Here is a 26,712-nt window from a genome sequence, read left to right as displayed (position 1 = left end):
CTACTGGCTGTTAAAGGTAAAGTTCCTGTGTTCACGGAGACAGCATTCACGGTAAACACTGTATATGTCGGTACAATCGGAAAATTACCTTTAAATAGCGCATAGCCAACAAAGTGCTATCGGATTGAATCCTGGTCTTGAGCTGCTTACTACCTTCCATTATTTGTAAGACCAGATTTGAGGTTAATCAGTATCGTTTGTTTAAAAAAGAGACAAATACATTTCAATTTGTTACCATGCAAGTTTTATAGGTCAATTTGGGGTTTGGGGGTCATGTTCTCTACAGGGTGTCATTTTAGACCAGGCCTCTGAAGAGGAATGAGAGGGATGCTCCCAGAGCCAAACCCAGGGACAAGAAGAAGGCCATAATGGCTCCAGCTGTCTCCGCTTCATGAGCAGCAACTTTTCTGTGGAGAGAGAGAATGACAGCCGATCAGGTGTGGTAAGATTTTAGGTGCAACCTCATTTCTGTCAACCTGGGAGACATTTTTCTCTCGTAATGACACTTGCAACGTGAGCAAACTAACCATAACATTTTAAAATAGACAGCAATTCCAAAAACGAAATGAAAGCCATTTTTCTCAGTTCCATGCTATGAGCAGTTAATGCCTTTTTGCTTGGTAGGACAGAATTGCTTTGCGTTTATCATGTGTGTTATGCCTCGTCCTTCTAACAGACATTGTGACTTTAATAATTATCACCCTATTTCTAAACTTTATTTTCCTAGCTAAAATGTTTGAATCCTTGACTAAATGCTCAGCCAAGATCTTTCTTTACTTCAAAATCTATTCTAAATGTGCATCAGTCGGGCTTCAGACCAGGGCATAGCACCTTCTCGGCAGCATCACTGGTTTGACATGATGGAGTAAATTGTTTGGATAGGAAGAAACAGTGTGCTGCTCTATTCATTGACTTGTCTAAAGCGTTCAACACTGTCGACCGATCTTTACACATTCAAAAAGGTTGTCTGAAATTGTCCTGGATCAGGTGACTGGTAATTGGTTTATGGTGCCCACATTGAGCGTGTGCCTGCTTATAAATATCTGGGCATCTGGATTGACAAAAATGAATCTTTTAAAAAGCATATGGATGGATAAGTTGAGAATAAAATTGAGAATAAAAATGGGCTTCTTCTTTAAAAATAGATAATGCCTCTTTCTGAACAGCAGAAAGCAGATCATTCAGTCAACTTTCCTGCAAATGCTAGACTACAGTTGACACCATTTATACGACTGCTGGTGCCACTACACTGAAACCATTAAATTCAGTTTCCCACACCACACTTCACTTTATTACAGGTGACAGGTTCAGTACACATCATTGCATCCTATTGCAGAAAGTAAGCTGGCCGTCTCGTAGATCGATACACTGCTCTCTTTTTGTTTATATAGCCTTCTTGCACAAACGTCCACCGTACCATACTTCACTGTTCAATTATACGAGTCACCAGACCTGATCACAGGGATGGCTAACTCCAGAGGTCCCGTTGATCTCTACAGAATTGGGTAAATTAGCATTCAGTTATTTTGCACCCTGTGTATGGAATGATCTGCAGAACTCTGCACCCTGGTGCTCCGTTACCTCTAGGGCAGTTCAATTTAGTAAGATGTTTTATTGTCACATACACCAGATAGGTGGAGTGAAATGTGTTGTTTTACAGGGTCAGCCATAGTAATACAGCACCCTTGGAGCAAATAAGGGTTGAGTGCCTTGCTCAAAGGAATATCAACATATTTTTGACCTTGTCGGCTTGGGTATTCAAACCAGCGACCTTTCGGTTACTGCTCTAACCGCTAGGCTACCTGCTCCTTGTTGAGGAATGTGATTGCTTTTCTTAAATTGATTGTAAATATTATGTTTTTATTACGTTGTGTTTGTATATTTTGTATAATTTGTGTACCTAGGTCTCAATGGGATTTCTCTGTTACAGAAAGATGGGATTAGTAAAAATACAACTTATGTCAAATTTTAGTTAGCAAATGGTTAGTTTGCTCACAGCGTGAGTCATTGTGAGAGTAAAATGTTGCCCGGTACCTTGAAGTTGATCTATTTGGGTTTGTGCCCAGGCAAGAGGTCTTACTTGGGCCCAAAGCACATGCAAAGGCTGGCCAGGTATCCATTGGAAAAGGCAAAGACTATCATGAAGACGATGAACCAGGCGTCGTGTTCAAAGAAGATAGGCAGGTTGTAGCGGGGCTGAACATTGCACAGCATGAAGAGCGGCACGAAGATCACACGGGCCACCAGAAGAATGGGCACCAGTTTGCTGTCCTTCCCAGGCTGAAAGTAGAGGGATGCCAGACACACCACATTCACATTCAATGAAAAGCACTCAAGTGCATGTTCAATAAAACATTGCTGCTGTGTATGTTTTAAGCCGGTCACCACAAGATAAGGTAGTTATTTATATATATTTATTTATTTGAAATTCAGGGTAGTTCAGTGTTGACCTGTATTTTTTTCTCAGATGGAAAATTTACCACGTCAGTAAAGGCTTATGGGTTACCTTTATTGTTCTGATTCTTCAACATCACATATTTTGTTTGCAAAATCAAGTATATTTATCTTCAGGGGATTTCTTTTTTTTTGTGGGGGGGTGGGGCAGTAAGCAGCTGATGAATAGTACGTTAGTCTAGTCCCTTCTATACTAATGACCATGGGTCCTGTCCTGATCTTGTCACAATTCTGATTGTCCTCTGCACCTGTTATTAAATTATGTTTCTTATCCTCAGATCCTCAAAAAGTTCTACATCTGCACCGTTGACTGGCTGCATCACCGCTTGGTACGGCAACCGCAAGGCATTCTACTGCAAGGCGCTACAGAGAGTGGTGAGTACGGCCCAGTACATCTCTGGGGCCGAGCTCACTGCCATCAAGGACCTCTATACCAGGAGGTGTCAAAGGAAGGCCAAACAATTGTCAAAGACTCCAGCCACCCAAACAATAGACTGTTTTCTCCGCTACTGCAAGAGGCACCAGTGCACCAAGTCCAAAACCAACAAGACCTTGAACAGCTTCTACCCCAAAGCCATAAGACTGCTAAACAAGACTGCTAAATAGCTAATCAAATGGCTACCCGGACCACCTGCATTGACCCTTTTTTCACTAACGTTTGCACTGACTCTATGCACAGACACTGGACTCTACCCACATCCTCACACATACTGACACCCCAACACACACATACACTACATATGCCCCCCCACACACACACTCACTTTCACACCCACAACATACTCTGTTGCCTCTGTCTATTATATATCCTGTTGCCTAGTCACTTTACACCTTCCTATATGTACATAGCTACCTCAATTAACTTGGTACTTGTACTCCCTGTATATAGCCATGTTATTTTTACTCATTATTGTTATTCACTGTCTATTTATTCCTGGTGTACATATTTATAAAAAAATAAGTGTATCTTTAACTCTGTATTATTGTAAAAGGACCCGTAAGTAAGCATTTCACTGTTAGTCTACACCTGTTGTTTATGAAGCATGTGACAAATAACATTTTATTTCTATCCATCCACTGTGACATTTGCAACATTCGTTTGACATGCAATATCGACGGTCCCATAGAGAATAAATGTGTTGGGATGGAACACACAGCTTTTCTCAGACAGTCGAAATCATGAATCAGCATTATTTTTATGGATATATTCAAATAAATGTCAATAGAAAAACTGGTCGAATTTTTTTAACAATCTGTCACAACCCGACCGTTGCTGAGATGCACAACCCGACCGTTGCTGAGGTGCACGAGATGAAGAGTAGAACTGAATTGAAAAGGAATCTCAGCACACTCAAGATCAATCCACAATTTTAAATGTATTTAGGCTTAGCTTTGGGTCGTCAGACTTTCATCGGAGGATAGAAAAACACACAATGACTAGCCACATATAGGCAACATGCGTTAATGCATGGCTGTGATGTGATGAGCAACACCCGTGTACAACAAACACCAGGATGCACATCAGTAATCAATTATCTCAGAAAAAGTGTGACTTATTTGAGAGTTTATATTGTCTATATGTGGCCTCTGTCAGTGTGTTTGTATATGCTCTGATGAAGGTTTGACGACTGAAAACTCAGCCTAAATATATTGAAAATTGTGCATTGATCCTCAGTGTGCGGAGATTCCTTTTCATTTACAAAAAACATGTCAAACAAAATGAAATGCAGCTAGTTTGCGGTTTTTCCCGCTTCAGTTTGAAGTGATTGTGTTAGCTGTGTAGTTCGCGAGCTAACAAAGGGGAAGAGCCTCCATAGAAAACATTATTGTTTGACGTAGCAACCTTCTAATCAAACTAACGACCAGTCGGATTGGCTGGCAATGATGTCATTCAAACGAATGACCAGTCGGCATAGCTGGCAACAATGCAAATCGAACGAACTACCAGTGGGCATGGGTAGCAACCTCTGGACTATATCTTCGTGGAAGTAATATGAATAAACAACATTTTTAATGAAAATATTATATGTTCATAATTATTTTAATATGTTGGTAACTGTTGTATAAAAGTGATAATAGCTTTGAAGCCGTGGTATAGAGAATTTATTGGCAAGGTTTGCTGGCCCTCGACTTCATCTCAGGCCTAACACCTGTGTCTGGTTACAGAATCCAGGGAACACAGGTTCCTACTACACTGTAGGACCATTTGAAAAACAATTGAGGGGTTGGACATGTCGAGAGATGAGTTCTTATTGGTCCGTTATGTCACATGCTTCTGTCTATAACAGAATGGGAGCTTCCCCATTATTTAGATCATCTTTGCTACCACCGATTTTTGGAATGATATATCTATGGACAACTGCAAAAGTGTTGCTACTGCTCTCAAAAACATTGCTGCCCTGAATGTAGCTGGTGCTATCGACAAAGCTCAGTGGGCAAAAGTTTAAGTAGAGAGAACTTTCTGGAGGAAAATGCAATGCTGATATAAAGAGATGAGCGTGGCTAAGGCTTAAGAGGGAGTGAACGATGCTGAATGGGTGGAAACAAGGGTGAGCTCTATAGCAGGTGTGAAAATCTCTACAAAATCTTTCAAGGGCATTTTCTCCTATTTGTCTCCTGGTTTTACAGGTTTATCAACTTTCAAAGCAGCATAGCTTTCCCTTGCTTCCTCCATCTATAGTGTATATGACATATCATTTTGAATATCTGATTCTGTACAACAACAACAAAAATCCAAAAAGCTTAATTGCAATATTTGACTTAATCTCACATAAAGTTGTTGGGTCACATATAGGCTATCCTCCAAACCAAGGCTTCTAGGACATTATCACATAATTGTGTGTGGAGAGCTAAATGTAATCCAGACCTGTAAACTGGAATCCTTAGTTCACAATATGAAAAACTTGAATACGAATCAGTTAGTTTCAGGCCTTTCCGTTAAAACCGACCAATTTCTTTCACTCTATTTACAAGTGTTTTGTTTTGGTGACTTACCCACATACACACAGCAGTAAGGCTTCTCCCAACCCAGTCGCTGAGGTTGAAGAGCAGGAAACAACACACGGGGATGAAGTACAGCTCTGAGACGAGAGAGCAATGTACAGTAAGACACCATATCTGTTCAATTGTGTTTCATTGGTTGTGAATGACTGAATATGATCATGTTGTAAATGCTGGCAAAATGACAAGTCATATACTCTAATATGGACTCATAAACTGTGCTCTTATCATAGATAGATACACGCATACATGTACCACACCCACCCACCCACACCCACACACACCCCAGGTGCCTCCATCAGCGATGGTAGACTTCACATCCACAGTGACTGCCGGGAAGGTGCCGATGGTGATGGTGAAGGCAAAACACACAGAGAGAGCCAGGACCCAGATCTAGAGTAAATGGATCAGAGCTTAAGAAGAAAGCACATTAGACCAGCTGAGGCCACCACAGACACCTTTTCCCCTGCATATATACAGTTGAAGACAGAAGTTAACATACACCTTAGCCAAATGCATTTAAACTCAGTTTTTCACAATTCCTGACATTTAATCCTAGTAAAAATTCCCTTTCTTAGGTCAGAAAGGATCACCACTTTATTTTAAGAATGTGAAATGTCAGAATTATAGTAGAGGGAATAATTTATTTAAGCTTTTATTTCTTTCATCACATTCCCAGTGGGTCAGAAGTTTACGTACACTCAATTACTATTTGGTAGCATTGCCTTTAAAATGATTTAACTTGGGTCAAACATTTCGGGTAGCCTTCCACAAGCTTCCCACAATAAGTTGGGTGAATTTTGGCCCATTCCACCTGACAGAGCTGGTGTAACTGAGTCAGGTTTGTAGGCCTCCTTGCTCGCATACACTTTTTCAGTTCTGCCCACAAATTTTCTATAGGATTGAGGTCAGGGCTTTGTGATGGCCACTCCAATACCTTGACTTTGTTGTCCTTAAGCCATTTTGCCACAACTTTGGAAGTATGCTTGGGGTCATTGTTAATTTGGAAGACGCATTTGCGACCAAGCTTTAACTTCCTGACTGATATCTTGAGATGTTGCTTCAATATATCCACATAATTTTTCTCCCTCATGATGCAATCTATTTTGTGAAGTGCACCAGACCCTCCTGCAGTAAAGCACCCCCACAACATGATGCTGCCACCCCCGTGCTTCACGGTTTGGATGGTGTTCTTCGGCTTGCTAGCTTCCCCATTTTTCCGCCAAACATAATGATGGTCATTATGGCCAAACAGTTCTATTTTTGTTTCATCAGGCCAAAGGATATTTCTCCAAAAACTACAATCTTGGTCCCCATGTGCAGTTGCAAACCGTAGTCTGGCTTTTTAATGGCGGTTTTGGAGCAGTGTCTTCTTCCTTGCTGAGCGGCCTTTCACGTTATGTCGATATAGGACTTGTTTTACTGTGGATATAGCTACTTTTGTACCTGTTTCCTCCAGCATCTTCACAAGGTCCTTTGATGTTGTTCTGGGATTGATTTGCACTTTTCGCACCAAATTACATTAATCTCCAGGAGACAGAACGCAGAACAGAGTCTCCTTTCTGAGCGGTATGACAGCTGCGTGGTTCCATGGTGTTTATACTTGCGTACTATTTTTTGTACAGATGAACATGGTACCATCAGGTGTTTGGATGAACCAGACTTGTGGAGGTCTACAATGTTTTTTCTGAGGTCTGAGGATTTTCCCAAGATGTCAAGCAAAGAGACCCTGAGTTTGAAGGTAGGCCTTGAAATACATCCACAGTTACACCTCCAATTGACTCAAATGATGTCATTTAGCCTATCATAAGCTTCTAAAGCCATGACATCATTTAATACGGTGAATTGTAAGTGAAATAATCTGTCGGTAAACAATTGTTGGAAAAATTACTTGTGTCAAGCACAAAGTAGATGTCCTATCGACTTGCCAAAGCTATAGTCTGTTAACAAGAAATTGGTGGAGTGGTTGAAAAACTAGTTTTAATGACTCCAATCTAAGTGTATGTAAACTTTCGACTTCAACTGTACCCTTGTCAAGCACTATTGTGCTTGCATCCCTCAGTTAATTCAACCCTGGAGAAAGATAGAGAGCTGTATGTGGATCAGCTGTAGAAAAGGTTCCCTAACTCGCCGATGGTATATTTGGCCCACCAAGTTGTCTGAGGAAAAAATATATACATAAATTATAATAATTTTTTGTGGAATTTTCATTTTTGGAGGTAAAAGACAAAAAAAAAAGTGATTTTTGTTAAAGAAATCTGCTCCCAATTATTCCCACACATAATAGAGAGACACGACGTGATCGTGTACAAATGTGAGCAAGGTTTGAAACTATTATGCTTTAGTCAAACATTATGTCTGTTTGGGCTTCTTGTGGTCAAGTTGCAGTCTACAAATTATTTGTAAGTATCTTCCGGCCGCCCGACTATCTGCTCAAGATAAAAATCAGCCCGCTGCAGAATCTAGTTCCTGTAGAACATCAACAGTGTGATTGAAGGTGCACTTTGGTTTAGGGATCTACTTTCGTAGTCTTGGAAAAATGGCAAGTTAATCAATTTTAAGGAGTTATATAAAGAGTGTCTTGGTTTTCATGATTTTCCAATTCATAAAGTGAATTGAAATTTATGAAATATATTTTTTTAAACTCCAAAACTCATTTGCTGTGAAAGTGACTGGTCATTCGACATGCTAAAGAGCTTAACAAACTGTCATTTAAAAAATAATTGGTCCGTTTCACGAAATGAGTCCCCTTTGATTTTGTAAGTCGAAACTGTGCACCAATACTGAATTTTAAAAGCTTGTTATATTCAATTATGTTCACTTTAATATATACAGTGCCGTTGGAAAGTATTCAGACCCGTTAACATGTTGTTACATTACAGCCTTATTCTGAAATGGATTAAATCAAATAAAAAATCCTCAGCAATCTACACACAATACACCATAATGATGAAGTGAAAACAGGTTTTTAGAAATGTTTGTAAATGTATTAAATATAAAAAACAGAAATACCTTATTTACCTAAGTATTCAGATCTATTGCTATAAGACTCAAAATTGAGATCAGATGCATACTGTTTCCATTGATCATCCTTGAGTTGTTTCTACAACTTGATTGGGGTCCACGTGTGGTAAAATCGATTAATTGGACATGATTTGGAAAGGCACACACCTGTCTATATAAGGTCCCACAGTTGACAGTGCATGTCAGAGCAAAAATCAAGCCATGAGGTCGAAGGAATAGTCCGTAGAGCTCCGAGACAGAATTGTGTCAAGGCACAGATCTGGGGAAGGGTGCCAAAAAAGTCTGCTGCATTGAAGGTCCCAAGAACACAGTAGCCTCAATCTTTCTTAAATGGAAGAAGTTTGGAACCACCAAGACTCTTCCTAGAGCTGGCTGCCCGGCCAAACTGAGCAATAGGGGGAGAAGGGCCTTGGTCAACAACCAAGAACCTGATGGTCACTCTGAAAGAGCTCCATAGTTCTTCTGTGGAGATGGGAGAACATGACAGAAGGACAAACATCTCTGCAGCACTCCACCAATCAGGCCTTTATGGTAGAGTGTCCAGAGGAAGCCACTCCTCAGTAAAAGGCACATGACAGCTTGCTTGGAGTTTCACATAAAGCACCTAAAGAACTCTCAGACCATGGAGAAAAAAGATTCTCTGGTCTGATGAAACCAAGATTGAACTCTTTGGCCTGAATGCCAAGCGTCCTGTCTGGAAGAAACCTGGCATCATCCCTATAGTGATGCATGGTGGTGGTAGCATCATGCTGTGGGGATGCTTTTCAGCGGCAGGGACTGGGAGACTAGTCAGGATCGGTTTCATCAGACCAGAGAATCTTGTTTCTCATGGTCAGAGAGTCCTTTAGGTGCCTTTTGGCAAACTCCAAGTGGACTGTCATGTGCCTTTTACTGAGGAGTGGCTTAATGAAACCCTGCTCCAGACCTCAGACTGGGGCAAAGGTTCCCCTTCCAACAGGGCAGCGACCCTAAGCACACAGCCAAGACAATGCAGGAGTGGCTTGGGACAAGTCTCTGAATGTCATTGAGAGGCCCAGCCAGAGCCCAGACTTGAACCCGATTGAATATCTCTGGAGAGACCTGAAAATAGCTGTGCATCGACACTCCCAATCCAACCCGACAGAGCTTGAGAGGATCTGCAGATAAGAATGGTAGAAACTCCCCAGATACAGGTGTGTCAAGCTTGTAGCGTTATTCCCAAGTAGACTCAAGGCTGTAATCACTGCCAAAGGTGCTTCAACAAAGTACATAGTAAAGGGTCTGAATACTTATGCAAATGTGATATTATATTTTTTCTACGTTTGCGAAAAGTTCTAAAAACCTGTTTTTGTTTTGTCATTATGGGGTATTGTGTTGATTGAAAAAGGCTGTAACATAACAAAATGTGGAAAAAGTCAAGGGGTCTGAATACTTTCCGAATGCACTGTAGACCACATGGAGAATTCAATAAATCAGATTATTTATGTGAATAAAGATTTTTAATAAAATATATATAATAAAGACACATTTTGTCCATTAAAATAACATTAAATTGATCAGAAATTCAATGTAGACATTGTTAATGTTGTAAATGACTATTGTAGCTGGAAACTGCAGATTTTTTAAATGTAATATCTACATAGGCGTACAGAAGCCCATTATCAGCAATCATCACTCCTGTGTTCCAATGAAACATTGCTGATTAAAGAAGCAATAAATCTGGCCTTCTAGGCAGAGTTTCTCTGTCCATGTGTCTGTGTTCATTTGCCAATGTTTTCTTTTTATTGGCTAGTCTGAGATATGGCTTTTCTTTGTAGGCCAGCATCCCAGAGTCGCCTCTTTACTGTTGACGTTGAGACTGGTATTTTGCGGGTACTATTTCATGAGGAACATTGCCTTTACATTTCAATCATTCAATAAAGTTGAACTTCAACAATATAGATTGAATCCAGCCCTTAATTTACCTTCTTGAAGATGGTCAACATGGACACGTTTTGCTCCTCTTCTCCTTTCTTGAAAACGGGTTTAGTCTCTGCTGCATTTTCTGAGGGGGTAAGGAACAAGGCAATCCATTAAAGGGGCAATCTGCATTTCAAACAATAGCAAAGCAGAGACCCCCTCCACTGTTTCAGTAAACAGCTGAGGGATGGGGCTGGAGAAATGTAACCACTTTCAAATTCATAGACAGAGCTATGGATGCAAGGACTGAGCATCAATGATACTAACATTACAGTTTTAACCATGTTTTGAGGCTATAGAGTGTTTGTTTACAATAAAACAAACAGGAGTACAGCATGATTGGGGCCGTACTTGCAAACATGAAACTTTTTCAAAGTACAGTTTTTTGCTTTGTCTCAAAATGTGCATCAGCCAGTTGCATGTGATCCAATGCTACATGAATTGATAGCTGTTTTTCCCATTTCTCCCATTCGTCTCTGCAGATGCTCTCATGCTCTGTCAGGTTGGATGGGGAGCATTGCTGCACAGCTATTTTCAGGTATGTCCAGAGATGTTCAATTCCGGGCTCTGGCTGGGCCATTTAAGGACATTCAAAGACTTGTCCTGAAGCCACCTCTGTGTTGTCTTGGCTGTGTGCTTAGAGGCGTTGTCCTGTTGGAAGGTGAACATTCGCCCCAGTCTGAGGTCCTGAGCCATCTGGATCAGGTTATCATCAAGGAGCTCTCTGTACTTTGTTCAGTTCATATTTCCCCTGGTCTTGACTAGTCTCCCAGTCCCTGCCATTGAAAAACATCCTCAAAGCATGATGCTGCCACCACCATGTTTCACCGTAGGGATGGTGCCAGGTTTCCTCCAGATGTGACGCTTGGCATTCTGGCCAAAGAGTTCAATCTTGGTTTCATCAGACCGGAGAAACTTGTTTCTCATGGTCTGAGAGTCCTTCAAGTGCCTTTTGGCAAACTTTAAGCGGGCTGTCATGTGCCTTTTACTGAGGACTGGCTTCCGTCTGGGCACTCTACCATAAAGGCCTGATTGGTGGAGTGCTGCAGAGATGGCTGTCTATCTGGAAGTTTCTCCTATCTCCACAGAGGAACTCTGGAGCTCTGTCAGACTGAACATTTCATTCTTGGCCACCTCCCTGACCAAGGCCCTTCTCTCCTGTTTGCTCAGTTTGGCCTGGCGGCCAGCTCTAGGACAAGTCTTAGTGGCTCCAGATTTCTTCCACTTAAGAATGATGGAGGCTACTGTGTTCTTGGGGATAATCAAAGAGTGCAAGAAATGTTTTTGCACCCTTCTTCAGATCTGTGGTACGACACAATCCTGTCTCGGAGCTCTAAGAACAATTCCTTTGAGCTCATGGCTTGGTTTTTGCTCTGACATGCACTGTCAACAATGAGACCTTATATAGACAGGTGTGTGCCTTTCCAAATCATGCCCAATCAATTTAATGTACCACAGGTGCACTTCAATCAAGTTGTAGAAACATCTCATTGATGATCAAAGGAAACAGGATGCACCCGAGCTCAATTTCGAGTCTTTGTCTTATTTCTACATTTAATATTTTCACAAATCTAAGAAACAGAAATGGCTGTCGTTTTACCTTTCTTGAGTAGATCCAGCTTGTTCTCCTCATCAATAATTCTGTTTCCACTTTGGGTCTTGTAATATTGGTAGAACTCCTAAAGTAAGGTTCAGAACGACAAATTATTTCACAGTGGGGATGGTAGTTAAACGGAGGAGATCAACTGGAATGGATCAAATGGAGGTATAACGCATTTTGGTCATTTAACAACACTGGAAAATCAATAAGTAGTGAATTAAATGTTGTGAAAGGGTAACCATTTTTCACCTTAAAATGTATACCAAAAAAAAACATTGATTTCATAGTATAACAAACAACAACCACCCGAGCCACAGCCTGTTCACCCCGCTATCATCCAGAAGGGGAGGTCAGTAGACTGAAAAACAGATTCTCAAGGCCATCAGACTGTTAAACAGCCATCACTAACAAAGAGAGGCTGCTATCAACATACATTACGGTAAATTGCCCGAAAGCATTATTTGCATTACTTATTATCATTGAGTAAACTCTCCTAAACACTTTTTCAGCCAAATTGATGTAATAACATAAAATCCAGAGTTGAGTTATTACCAGTTTAGGGAGGACCACATAGGATATTATGGCCAATAAGATCACTACACAGGCTGTGATGAAGTATCCAAAAGCAGCGTCATTTATCTCCGAGCCACCTGGGGAAGGAGAGAGAGAGAGTGAGAGAGAGAGTTGACTTTGGAATGCCACTGTTGCCCCCAACCCCTGTATCATCTCTCAGACTTACTTGAGATAGCACAGATCATGGAGAAGGCAGCGAAAGTTCCCGCCAGGCCTTGCCCACTCATGATGGGTGTGGTGTATTTGGTAGGCAGCTGGCCTGCCATGCCAAACAGACTGCCCTGCAGGATAGCTCCAAAGGCTGAAGAGGTTGTAAAAAAAAACAGTCATAATTCTGACCAGAGTCCAGTCATACAGCAAGGAATTATCGCTTGATGAATTAATGACTACTCATTAAGTGATCCCAATCTGCCCCATTTACTGCTCGTACACTACTCAACATATTTATTTGGACAGTAAAGCAAAATCTTTTAATTTGGTTCTGTTCTCTAGTATTTTGGATTTGAGATCAAATGTTTCATGAGGCAACAGTAAAGAATGTCTGTCACCTATAATTTGAGGGTATTATCATACACATCTGTTTTGCCATTTAGAAATGGAAGTATTTGTCATAAGTATTTGAAAAAATTCACTTATAGTGTATTAAAGTAGTCAACATTTTTGTATTTCGTTTCCATATTCTTGGCACACAATGACTACATCAAACTTGTGACTCTACAAACTTGTTGGATGCATTTGCAGTTTTTCTTGGTTGTGTTTCAGATTATGTTGTGCCTTATAGAAATGATGGTAAAAAACTGAAAGCGCGAACCACCGCATTTAATCATGGCAAGGCAACTGGAAACATGACCGAATACAAACAGTGTTATTCACTCCGCAAGGCAATCAAACAAGCAAAGCGACAGTATAGAGACAAAGTAGAGTCGCAATTCAATGGCTCAATCATGAGACATATGTGGCCTATAGGACAAACCAGTGCCACCGACACAGCCTGCTACCAAAGACTGTGGACCAACATGAGTAAAACATTTAAACGTGTTAACCCTTGCATTCATAGCCGCATCCTCAGAGCATGTACAGACCAGCTGGCTGGTGTGTTTCCTGACATATTCAATCAATCCCTAACCCAGCCTGTGGTCTCCATTGTTCCTGTTCGCAAGAAAGCTAAGGTAACTGAACGAAATGACTATCGCCCCGTAGCACTCACTTCTGTCATCATGAAGTGCTTTGAGAGACTAGTCAAGGATCATATCACCTCCACCCTACCTGATACCCTAGACCCACTCCAATTTGCTTACCGCCCCAATAGATCCACAGACGATGCAATCGCCATCGCATTGCCCTATCCCATCTGGACAAGAGGAATACCTATGTATTGGGGCAGACAGGTAGCCTAGTGGTTAGAGCATTGGGTCAGTAACTGAAAGGTTGCTGGATCGAATCCCCGAGCTGACAAGGTAAAAATCTGTTGTTCTGCCCATGAACAAGGCAGTTAACCCACTGTTCCCTGGTAGGCCGTCATTGTAAATAAGAATTTGTTCTTAACTGACTTGCCTCAGGAGGCTGAAGAAATTTGGCTTGTCACCTAAAACCCTCACATTCGAGACCATCCTTTCAGACGGTATCACAGCCTGGTACGGAAACTGCCTGGTATGGCAGTCTGCACAACACATCACCGGGGGCAAACTACCTGCCCTCCAGGACACCTACAGCACCTGATGTCACAGGTAGGCCTGTCACAGGTAGGCCAAAAAGATCATCAAGGACAACAACCACCCGAGCCACAGCCTGTTCACCCCGCTATCATCCAGAAGGGGAGGTCAGTAGACTGAAAAACAGATTCTCAAGGCCATCAGACTGTTAAACAGCCATCACTAACAAAGAGAGGCTGCTATCAACATACAAATCACTGGCCACATTAATACATGGATTTAATAAAGGTATCACTTTAAATAATGCCACTTTAATATTGTTTACATATCCTACATTACTCATCTCATATGTATATACTGCATTTTAGACCATCTATTGCATCTTGCCAATGCCACACGGCCGTTGCGCATCCATATATTTATATCTACATATTCTTATTACATCCACTTACATTGTGAGTATAAGGTAGTCGTTGTGAATTTGTTATATTACTTGTTAGATATTACTGCACTGTCAGAACTAGAAGCACAAGCATGTCACAACAGTCGCATTAACATCTGCTAACCATGTATAAGTGACCAATAACATTAGATTTAATTTGCGACTGCACATGAAGTAACTTTCAAAGTTCTTGAAATTTTCCGTATTGACTGATCTTCATGTCATAAAGTAATGATGGACTGTAGTTTCTCTTTGCTTATTTTAACTGTTCTTGCCATAATATGGTCTTTTACCAAATAGGGCTATCTTCTGTATACCCGCTTACCTTGCCACAACACAACTGATTGGCTCTAATGCATTAAGGAGGAAAGAAATTCCACAAATAAATGTTTAAGAAAGCACACCTGTTAATTGAAATGCATTTCATGAAGCTGGTTGAGAGAATGCCAAAAGTGTGCAAAGCAATCATCAAGGCACTTTTTTGTTTACTACATAATTCTGTATGTGTTATTTCATAGTTTTGATGTCTTCACTATTGTTCTACAATGTAGAAAATAGTAAAAATAAAGAAACACCCTTGAATGAGTAGGTGTTCTAAAACTTTTGAACCGTAGTGTATACAGTTGAAGACGGAAGTTTACATACACCTTCGTCAAATACATTAAATCTCAGTATTTCAGAATTCCTGACATTTAATCCGAGTAAAAATGCCCTATCTTAGGTCAGTTAGGATCACCACTTTATTTTAAGAATGTGAAATGTCAGAAAAATACTAGAGAGAATTATTATTATTTCTTTCATCACATTCCCAGTGGGTCAGAAGTTTATATACACTCAATTAGTATTTGGTAGCATTACCTTTAAATTGTTTAACTTGTTTAATTGTTTAACTTGGGTCAAGCATTTCTGGTAGCCTTCCACAAGCTTCCCAGAATAAATTGGGTGAATTTTGGCCCATTTCTCCTAACAGAGCTGGTGTAACTGAGTCAGATTTGTTGACCTCCTTGCTCTCACACGCTTTTTCAGTTCTGCCCACAAATTTTCTATGGGATTGAGGTCAAGGATTTGTGATGGCCACTCCAATACCTTGACTTTGTTGTCCTTTAGCCATTTTGCTACAACTTTGGAAGTATGTTTGGGGTCATTGTTCATTTGGAAGACCCAATTGCGACCAAGCTATAACTTACTGACTGATGTCTTGAGATGTTGCTTCAATATATCCACATAATTTTCCTTCCTCATGATGCCATCTATTTTGTCCACCAGTCCTCCTGCAGCAAAGCACCCCTACAACATAATGCTGCCACCACCGTGCTTCATGGTTGGGATGGTGTTCTTCAGCTTGCAAGTCTCCCCTTTTTTCCTCCAAACACAATGATGGTCATTATGGCCAAACAGTTCTGCTTTTGTTTCATCAGACCACAGGACATTTCTTCAAAAAGTATTATTTTTTTCCCCTGTGCAGTTGCAAATCGTAGTCTGGCTTTTTTTATGGTCATTTTGGAGCAATGGCTTCTTCCTTGCTGACCGGCCTTTCCGGTTATGTCGATATAGGACTCATTTTACTGTGGATATAGCTACTTTTGTACCTGTTTCCTCCAGCATCTTCACAAGGTCCTTTGCTGTTGTTCTGGGATTGATTTGCACTTTTCACACCAAAGTCATCTCTAGGAGACAGAACGTGTCTCCTTCCTGAGCGGTATGACGTCTGCGTGGTCCCATGGTGTTTATACTTGCGCACTACTGTTTGTACAGATAAACGTGGTACCTTCAGGCATTTCGAAATTGCTCCCAAGGATGAATCAGAATTCTGGAGGTCTACAATTTTTTTCTGTGGTCTTGGCAGATTTCTTTTGATATTCCAATGATATCAAGCAAAGAGGCACTGAGTTTGCAGGTATGCCTCGGAATACATCCACAGCTACACCTCCAATTGACTCACATTATGTCAATTAGCCTATCAAAAGCTTATAAAGTCATGACATAATTTTCTGGAATTTTCCAAGCTGTTTAAAGGCACAGTCAAGTTAGTGTATGTAAACTTCTGAACCACTGGAATTGTGATACAGTGAACTATAAGTGAAATAATCTGTCTGTAAACAATTGTTGGAAATATTACTTGTGTCATGCACGAAGTAGATGTCCTAACTGACTTTCCAAAAGCATAGTTTGTTAACAAGAAATGTGTGGAGTGGTTGAAAAATTTGTTTGAATGACTTCAACCTAGTGTATGTAAACTTCCGAATTAAAAATGTATCTAAGAGGGTGCCCATATGGTTACGGAGTTTGCGTTGTACCTGGTAGGTTCCTTGATAATTTGTGTGAGATTGAGGAATTCTAGCTTAGATTGTAAAATGGCTGGGGTGTTAAGCATATCCCAATTTAGGTCACCTAACAGTATGAACTCTGAAGATAGATTGGAGGCAATCAATTCACATACGGTGTCCAGGGCACAGCTGGGGGCTGAAGGGGGTCTATAACAAGCGGCAATGGTGAGAGACTTGTTTCTGTAAAGGTAGATTTTTAACAGAAGAAGCTTGAATTGTTTGGGCACAGACCTGGATAGTAAAAACAGAGCTCTGCAGGCTATCTCTGCAGTAGATTGCAACTCTGCCCCCTTTGGCAGTTCTATCTTGTTGGAAAATGTTATAGTTAGGGATGGAAATGTCAGGATTTTTGGTGGCCTTTCTAAGCCAGGATTCAGACATAGCTAGGACATCTGGATTGGTGGAGTGTGCTATAAAGCAGTGAATAAAACAATTTTAGGCAGGAGGCTTATGATGTTAACATGCATGAAACCAATGCTTTTACGGTTACAGAAGTCAACAAATGAGAGCGCTTGGGAATTGCTTGATAGATCTATTTGGCTAGCCGGGAGATGGGCCTGGATTCGAGGCTACCTCCAGGCTAACTGGTGCTTGCTTCGGGACAGAGACATTAACCAGGAGTAGCCACTCGGATAGCAGCTAGCTAACTGTCACGATCCGGAGTAAAGGTTCAGGCTTGTGGTAGGAATCCGGAGATATGGTGGAGAAAAGCAGTCCGATATGCTCTGGGTTGATATTGCTCTGTGCAGGCTGGCAAGAGTTGACCAGGCGGAAGCTGGCAGATGTCACAGTTAACGATGATGGCTAACTGACAACTAGCTAGTAGCTGGCTAGCTTGAAGGGGGTTACGGTTCTAAAGTATAAAAAATAGCAGATTCATACCGCATTGGGTGAGGTGGGTTGCAGGAGAGTATGTTCAGTCCGTAGATGGAAAAATATATACGAAGAAAGAAACGATATATACAAGGGACGGGACAAGACAATCAAAACATCCCACTGCTACACCATCTTGGATTCCCTAATATATTCTTGATATTTTTCTCAGATATGGTAGGAGAAAATCCAAAGGAAAACCAAACGGAATTATTTTTTAAAGAGAGACCATCCTCTTCGAATTGCAAGAGGAAGGTCATATTGAAAATTAGCTCCCTGGATGCAATTCCTATGGCTTCCGCAGGGTGTCAGTAGTCTACGTTCAAGGTTTCAGGATTGTAACTTCAAAAAACTAAAAGGAAATATCAGTTTTAGTAGAGGGACACTGTCTTGGAAATTTGTGTTTGTGTGTGCCATGAAGACATTACGCACCTGCTAAAATCATTTTCCTATTGAACATACTTCTTTCCGAAATACATATTATAGTTTGATTACATTTGAAGGTATCTGAGGAGTAAATAGAGACATATTTTGACTTGTTGAAACAAAGTTTAGGGGTAGATTTTCGGATTCCTTTCTCTGCAAGTTGAACGAGTGGATTACTCAAATCGATGGCGCCAACTAAACAGACTTTTTGGGATATAAAAAAGCATTTTATCTAACAAGAACAACACTACATGTTATAGCTGTGACCCTTTGGAAGATAAATCAGAGGAAGATTTTCAAATAGTAGGTGAATATTTAATCGTTATTTGTGATTGTATCACACCTGTGCCGATGGAAAAATATATGTGGGGCGCAGTCCTCAAACAATCGCATGGCATGTTTTCGCTGTAATGGTACTGTAAATCGGACAGTGCAGCTGGATTAACAATAATTTAAGCTTTCAGCTGATATAAGACACTTACATGTACTGTACATACATTTTTTACATCCATAATATTTATGATTATTTATTCGAATTGCTAGCTAGCGGGACTCCTATCCCTAAGAAGATTCTTCAGATATATGTGTTGACTGAATATAAGCAGCAAGTGATGTCTGCTAAATAATGGGACAGTCATATACTGTAGCCTCTGCACCTACTGTACATACACATGAGTTACTCACTCATTCATGGCTGTTGATCAAAATAAATAAGTACCAACATTCTTTCTGATAGTCTTTAATAACATTTTTTTGACTGTCTGTCTCATGACCTCAAACTGCACCATTTTGTTTCTCTCCGTCGCCAACACGAACTCTAAACATTTGGATAATAAAGCATTTAAATGCATATTGAAGACAGAAGCCGGCTCTTAATGAGTTCCGAGAGGCGATCTGTTATCCAATGATTATTAATATTATTAACAACCCTGCATTATAATTATATAAAAGCCCCTTAGATATTCTCACAGAGCAGATTTGCCATAAAAAGCACACATTTGTAAGTCCCAAACTCTAAAAGTAATTAGAAAGGTAGATACAAAAGGTAGTAATCAAGTGACATGGCCAAACTTTAATCGATTGAAAATAGCCTGCTTAATGTCTACAAAGAAGCATGACAAGGTGCGCAGCTGAAGCTACTGACCTGTCTGTCTCTGACTCCGACCAGCTGTGATCGAGATGCTCCCTCCACTCAGACCATCGATGCTTCCTTCGCTCATACATCCAAACAACTCTCTGGTCCATGATCGCTTCAGACCTCTTTATTTTCATGATTAGCCTGATTTATTTTTCTTGAATTTACTGTACATGCAATTCAGCTTTTAGCTGCCATATACTGTGTACTGAAATAAAGCTAAACTCAGTTATAGTTATCCTACTAGTTGTGAATCAGTGGAGGCTGCTGAGGGGAGGATGGCTTATAATAATGGCTGGAACAGAGTAAATTGAATGGCATCAAACAAATGTGTTCTACTAGTGTCTGTGTTTTTATGGTCTCCACTCCGCTAATCTGGGCATATGGTCACCAGAGATGGCTTGAGCTGACAAATTAGTTAAAGACTGCATTACATAGACAAGAATGTGTTTTACTAGAGATAGCTAAGGAGTAGAACAATCCCTCATTGTCTCAAAATCATCCTTGCATCTGGGAAACTAAATCAGGGTGGGGTTAAGACAACAACCCACGTGCAGATAACGACAGGATGAACCCAGAGTGGCTTATGATGCCCCAATCTGCATGGGATGTGTGGATCCAATCATGACTAAGCATTTCTAGTGTCAGCTAAAAATAGTATTCTGCATTTGTGTAAAGGTTAGGTTACTCGGTACAACACTCAAGGGTGTGGGGTCGACTAGGCTCACTATTGCAATAATTAATCGATATTGAATAAAGATGATTGTTTGAAGAAGTGACAAAGTCTCTCTCACTTGATTAGAATATTCCAAGACAAATCCCACCTATTCCACTCCAGCCATTACCACGAGCCCAACTTCCCCAATTAGGGTGCCACCAACCTCCTGCGTTGTGAATTCCCCCCTAAAACCAATACCTTACTTGTCATTCTTGCACTAACACTTGTCTTATCTTACTAGCACTGATTTTACTGATAGATGCTTTAGTGAGGAATGTTAATCTTTGCAATGACTGTGATATGGGGTTGTTCTATCTACCTTAGTTGAATGCACTGACTGTAAGTCACCCTTGATAAGATCGTCTGCTAATGAACAAAATGTAAAATCTTAAATAAAGACATACTACATTGAGGGTGCTGAGGACTAGTTCTACTTTCAGGACAATTCAGAGGATTGAAGGGGAAAAGATTTGACACGTTAAAAAGAGGGAGGAAGGAGGCAAAAAAGGGACAGTAGAAAGGTCAGAAAAACTCACAGTTTATGATGACAATCTTGATCATGGTCAACGTGAAAAAGGGGAGGGGTGCCATCTCTATTTTAACCAAAATGGCTGTCAGAAGAAACACCACCAAAATCACTGCCAGGCTGCCCATGATCCGAAACTTCTGAGGAATCCTGTGAGTTAGAGAGTTTGAGTGAAATATCTGAGGTCAATCTTATGCTTATTACAAGTGTTTCTCCTGCCTAGTACACTTTTCACAGTGTACTAGGCAGGGCCAAGCTGAAATGCAATGGCCTGGCTACGCATCCACTGTAGTTGCTGGAACCGTGCTAGAAAGGACAATGTGAAAATAATATATCTGCTCTAGTACAGAGCCGCTTGGGTCGGCAAGATAGTGTAAAAAGGGTACAATTGTCTAAGTTGAACCCCAAAGGAAATCTAAACATGCCTGCTCAATACATGCACACATTATCATATTTGATGTCCAGCAAAAGATTAAAGTCCTACTCCAGTCAAAGATTGTCTATTATATTTGCAAGATACTTCTAGTGACTGCTCTAACAATGGAAATACATGTCCTCAAAGATGGAAGGCAGGTGGGAGGAGGAGAGATCAGGTGGGACCATTCTAGCCAATGAGTGGGCCAAAACCTCACATTTGTTGCTTTTTAGTAATTTTCACGTAGACTTGATTGTGTGTTTTGGATAATTGTCTTGCTGCACGACCGAAACTACGCTTCAGCTTCAGCTCACAGTCGGCTGGCCTGACATTCTCCTGAAGAATTCTCTGGTACAGAGCAGAATTCATGGTTCCTTCTATTAAGGCAAGTCGTCCAGGTACTAAGGCAGCAAAGCATCCCCACACCATCACACTTCCACCACCATGCTTGACTGTTGGTATGAGGTTCTTACTGTGGAATGCAGTGTTTGGTTTTCGCCAGACATAACGGGACCCATCTCGCCCTTGTGTGTGTACATGACTGCATTTATACTTGGTATATTGTTTTTCAACAGGAAAAGTTAAAAGATAGCTGTAGTGCATCTTCAAGATGTAACTTTTGGAGTAGTGCTTTAATGCATTAGGAAAGATGTGGTTGGGGTGGTGAACAAACCTTTGATGCAGGACTGAGTTGAGACAGGTGAAGGCCAGTAAAGGCACCATGGCACAAAGTGTCATTACGTTATTGAACTTGGCCTCCAAAAGGCTACGGTTGTTCCCTTCTGCCCCGGTCCCATTGCCTGACAGGTTGGTGCCCATTTGGGAGGGGTCTCTGAGACGGCTGCTAAAATACTGTAGAGACCAAGGACAGCCACTTAATTTTTGTTAATTGCTGATGTGTGGTGATAGTTCTGGCACAACATGTCTGCCATGCATCACCCTTGTGGGTGCTATACATCTTTAGTGGAAGAAATACAATAATGTATAAAATATACAATTATGTGAAGCACATTGAGCATGCTATAAAATGCTATTTAATTTAAAACCATCATTAATTATAATAATGAGTAGATTAGGGGTTATCAGTACTTCTGTTAATAATCATTGGCTATCAAGAAGATCTGAAAAGTAAGACTTGAGACATATTTAGAAATTGATACAGACATTTCACTAAAAGCTCTGGCATTGTATCGTTGAAATATATTCTTTAATTATTCACAATCTTAAGGTAGATGATAAAAAAATATTGTGTGCTCTACCATGGTGGCTGTCATGAAGAAGTTCCATGGCAGGAGCGTTCCTAAGCCCAGCATGAAAAAGATCAGCCACACGCCATTGTTTCTGTTGGATGACAGAGTAGAGGAAACTAGGGTTACAGACGTTATTTGTAATTTGACAAAAAATACCATATTATGTAGGCCCACAGAAATTATTAAGGTAGAACGGTAATTACTTGACTGTTATGATACAAAATGTGGGGGATTCAATTAAGCAAATTCTAGTAATTTCTGCAGGACTATGTGCAACCACTGGGGGAACCCTGGACGTCTGACTGACCTCAAGGTGGGCCCGCTAACCACAGTCCCCGAAGAGTTAACTCCCTTAGGGGAACTCGTAACACACTTCCAATCCAAAGGCTAACATAGCGATTACATTACCATTTGGTGCAGAGAAGTAACCAAGTGTGTCACAGAAACTTGATACTGTATCTGAGGGTGCATTGTCAAAATGTGAAGATCACCATACACATTGAACACATAAAGGAGGCTGCTACTCACTTGTCTTTTGGCTCGTGGACGGTCATTATTTATCTTCAGTGATTACTATCACCCTTTACACTTCAGCACCAAACCTGAAAGAAATGGGTTGGATTGAAAAACATTTTTTTTTTCTTTAGTCATGTTGAGGAATACAAGAAAACAAACTCATATTATTGCATGTTATTTTATCAACTACATTAGAGAAAAAATGCAAAGAGGGTTTTAGGAACTTAAACTGGGTTAGTGGAATAAAAAAATCATATTTGAATGAATATGGGGCTATGAGATCTGAAAACTAGGGTTAGACTACATTTCCACTGTGCTGAAACTTCAACTGAATGACTGAAATGAAGATCTGCTGACTCTGCATTAATTCAGTAGCATACTGACTAATAGCCTAGGCTACAGTTGTTTTTGCTCCTGTACAATGTAAGATTGATATTCGTAATATTACCAAACATCGAGGCATTAGACAGAGAGAGCATCATGCAATGTGATAATAAGAGATCAACAACTTACAGCAACAGACTCAGTATCATCAACTACCCATTTCCAGACAGTTGTCAAGATCTTCTTATTTTTTAAAGTTGAGAGGTAGGCTAATGGACATTCTAAGAACTCAGATGTTGACTCCTCCCAAAATCAGGGAAGCCCTCACTCCTCCCAGCACAACTATGTGTGCGTTTCAGCAGCCTATAGTGACTTATATTGAGTTGAGAGAAAGCTGTGTGATGTTAAGCAGGACCTAGGAGTTAGGCCTACAGTGTCTCCTGACCCCTCCTGTCTCAGCCTCCAGTATATATGCTGCAGTAGTTCATGTGTCCGGGGGCTAGAGTCAGTCTGTTATATCTGGACTATTTCTCCTGTCTTATCCGGTGTCCTGTGTGAATTAAAGTATCCTCTCTCTAATTCGCTCTCTCTTCCTTTCTCTCTTTCTGAGGACCTGAGTCCTAGGACCATGCTTCAGGACTACCTGGTCTGATGACTCCTTGCTGTCCCCAGTCCACCTGGCCGTGCTGCTGCTCCAGTTTCAACTGTTCTGCCTGCGGCTATGGAACCCTGACCTGTTCACCGGACGTGCTACCTGTCCCAGACCTGCTGTTTTCAACTCTCTAGAGACAGCAGGAGCGGTAGAGATACTCTGAATAATCGGCTATGAAAAGCCAGCTGACATTGACTCCTGAGGTGCTGACCTGTTGCACCCTCAACAACCACTGTGATTACCATTATTTGAACATGCTGGTCATTTATGAAAATTTGAACATCTTGGCCATGTTCTGTTATAATCTCCACCTGACACAGCCAGAAGAGTACTGGCCACCCCTCATAGCCTGGTTCCTCTCTAGGTTTCTTCCTAGGTTTTGGCCTTTCTAGGGAGTTTTTCCTAGCCACCGTGCTTCTACACCTGCATTGCTTGCTGTTTTGGGGTTTTAGGCTGGGTTTCTGTACAGCACTTTGATATATCAGCTGATGTAAGAAGGGCTATATAAATACATTTGATTTGTTAAAGGATTTTAGCTCTGGATAAGATCCCATGTGATATCAGAAATAAATAGGTATGAGGGGTTGCTTTGCAAAGACGTGGCAGGCCTTGTGAAATATCAAAATGTGTTAGCTCAATGATGGACGAATGCCACAACCAAGCAAAATAACATTTACCCTATTGAATACAAGGTACATGCGGTACAATTTTTTGTGAAAGTAAGTAGAGATTTTTTGAAAGAAAACCTCAAATCATGAGGGAGGCTCCCCTATTCTTTTTTAATCCAAACTGAGATGAATAGTAGCCTAATCATGGCTAGGATAACTCTAAGAGAATCTTAAGTGATGAGCAATTGTGGTTGATCTTGCCTATCCAAAGACTAATACAAAAAAGTAGGCCTAATATTTAATAAAGAGCCTCATTTTGTACATAAATTAAGTAGCCTAATCTTTAACAACAAAGGTGTTATTGCGTTCTTAGCATTGGCCAGTTTTGGTCTCTCACCTCCTCGCTATAGACTGTTACATCGTTATATCATCAGAAAACTTAATGATGGTGTTGGAGTCGTGCTTGGCTACGCAGTCATGGGGAAACAGGGAGTACAGGAGGGGACTAAGCACACACCCCTGATGGGCCCAGGTGTTTTCAGTTTCGGCGTGGCAGTTTTGTTGTTACATACCCTTACCACCTGGGTGCGGCCCGTCAGGAAGTCCAGGATCCAGTTGCAGATGGAGGTGTTTAGTCCCAGGGTTAGCACTATGGTGTTGAATGCTGAGCTGTAGTCAATAAACAACAAGTCAGAATAAGATCGTCTGCTAAATTACCAAAATGTAAATGTACATTTGTGTGTATAGGCCTGTTCTTCGTCATCGAGGTAATTGTATCAGTTTAAACTTAGGCTACCAGATATGTCAGCAGATATGTCATACAATTTTTAGACCCAGTTGAATTAAGATATTGTGCAGAAACACACTGTCACTCTTCTTTACAAAATAGGATTGAGGGTTCAAATGAGAACCACAAAGCCTGAGCTCTAGCTGAAGAAGGTGGGGTTATTTTGAAGAATAATTTAGGCTACTGTCATGTTAGGCTAATTATTATTGCTGATGACAAGCATACCCATAACACCATGCAGTTACCACCATGATTGAAAATATGAAGAGTGGTACTCAGGGATGTGTATCGTTGGATTTTCCCCAAACAAAATGATTTGTATTCAGGACAAAAAGCTTATTTCTTTTGGTAGCACTTATTTGTTTTACCTTTGCCTCCAACCCTTTTCCATGCGTGGAACGGATGTGGGAGAGGCTAGGTCTACATAAGGATGCTAAATGTAAAAAATTCACAAAAGCTCTGACGAAGGCAGGCCGTGAGGCCGATACGTAAGCTTATTAAATATCAGTGATACTACCAAGAGCAGTGTGCGGTTTCCTTTTTCCTTCATCTTGTTCAACTGTTGCCTTGCACCTGCAAAGAGAATGCTCAGATGTGCGAGTGCAAAAAAATGTTAGCTGACATGGGCTAGTTGTTCTGGACATTTCTATGAATAGCTTTCTAAAGGTATGCAATGACTGACGTGACAAGAGGAAAACTGATGATGCACTACCCAATTTTGAAATTGCACCTTGTGCATTCTACTATTAGAACTTTTAAGCCGGACTAAGTTTAGGGGGGGACCACTGCGCCCCCCTGCCGACCACTCTCGCTCCACAGTTTGGGAACCACTGTTCTAGAGAATACAGACCATTTCCAATGCATATTTTGAGTTTTGTGGACATGCACCATATGATGACAAATTCTGAATCCAGATGCGTCTTTTAGATATATATAATATTACTCAGAATATCACACATGGACATTTCTTGATATGGACTCAGAACTTGTCACGCCCTGGTCAAAGTATTTTGTGTTTATCTTTATGTATTTGGTCAGGCCAGGGTGTGGCATGGGGTTTTTGTAATTGTGGTGTGTTTGTCTTGGGGTTTTGGTGGTGGTATTGGGATTGTAGCTTAGTGGGTTATCTAGCAAAGTCTATGGCTGTCTGGAGTGGTTCTCAATCAGAGGCAGGTGCTTATCGTTGTCTCTGATTGGGAACCATATTTAGGCAGCCATATTCTTTGAGTTTGTCGTGGGTGATTGTCCTTAGTGTCCTATGTGTACTCTCGGTTAGTTTGCACTAGATAGGCTGTTTCGATTACGTCTATTGTTTTGTGTAGTGTTCGTGTTTCTTTGTTTGATTAAACATGAATCTCAATCGACACGCTGCAGTTTGGTCCGACTCTCCTTCATCACCACTAGAAAACCGTTACAGAATCACCCACCACCAACGGACCAAGCGGCGTGTCAACAGGCAGAAGAAGCCGAAA

The 26,712-nt window shown here is 40.9% G+C and overlaps 1 protein-coding gene across 1 annotated transcript; it reads right to left on the bottom strand.

Moving 5' to 3' along the window:
- Positions 1-227: 227 nt before the first annotated feature.
- LOC121840064 (equilibrative nucleoside transporter 1-like) lies at positions 228-25,082 on the bottom strand. Its single transcript, XM_042301448.1, has 13 exons — positions 25,026-25,082; positions 22,882-22,955; positions 22,363-22,444; positions 21,777-21,955; positions 20,699-20,838; positions 12,756-12,890; positions 12,569-12,666; positions 12,017-12,095; positions 10,422-10,501; positions 5,739-5,847; positions 5,449-5,534; positions 2,081-2,280; positions 228-407 (listed from the first exon to the last, which is right to left on the bottom strand). The coding sequence occupies exons 2-13, from the start codon at positions 22,905-22,907 to the stop codon at positions 296-298; spliced, it is 1,326 nt and encodes a 441-aa protein (XP_042157382.1). The 5' UTR covers positions 22,908-22,955; positions 25,026-25,082; the 3' UTR covers positions 228-295.
- Between the last annotated feature and the right edge of the window lie 1,630 nt (positions 25,083-26,712).

The sequence above is a fragment of the Oncorhynchus tshawytscha genome, linkage group LG02 (genome assembly GCF_018296145.1).
Source record: "Oncorhynchus tshawytscha isolate Ot180627B linkage group LG02, Otsh_v2.0, whole genome shotgun sequence".
Taxonomy (NCBI): domain Eukaryota; kingdom Metazoa; phylum Chordata; class Actinopteri; order Salmoniformes; family Salmonidae; genus Oncorhynchus; species Oncorhynchus tshawytscha.
This window is presented reverse-complemented; position numbering and strand designations above follow the sequence as displayed.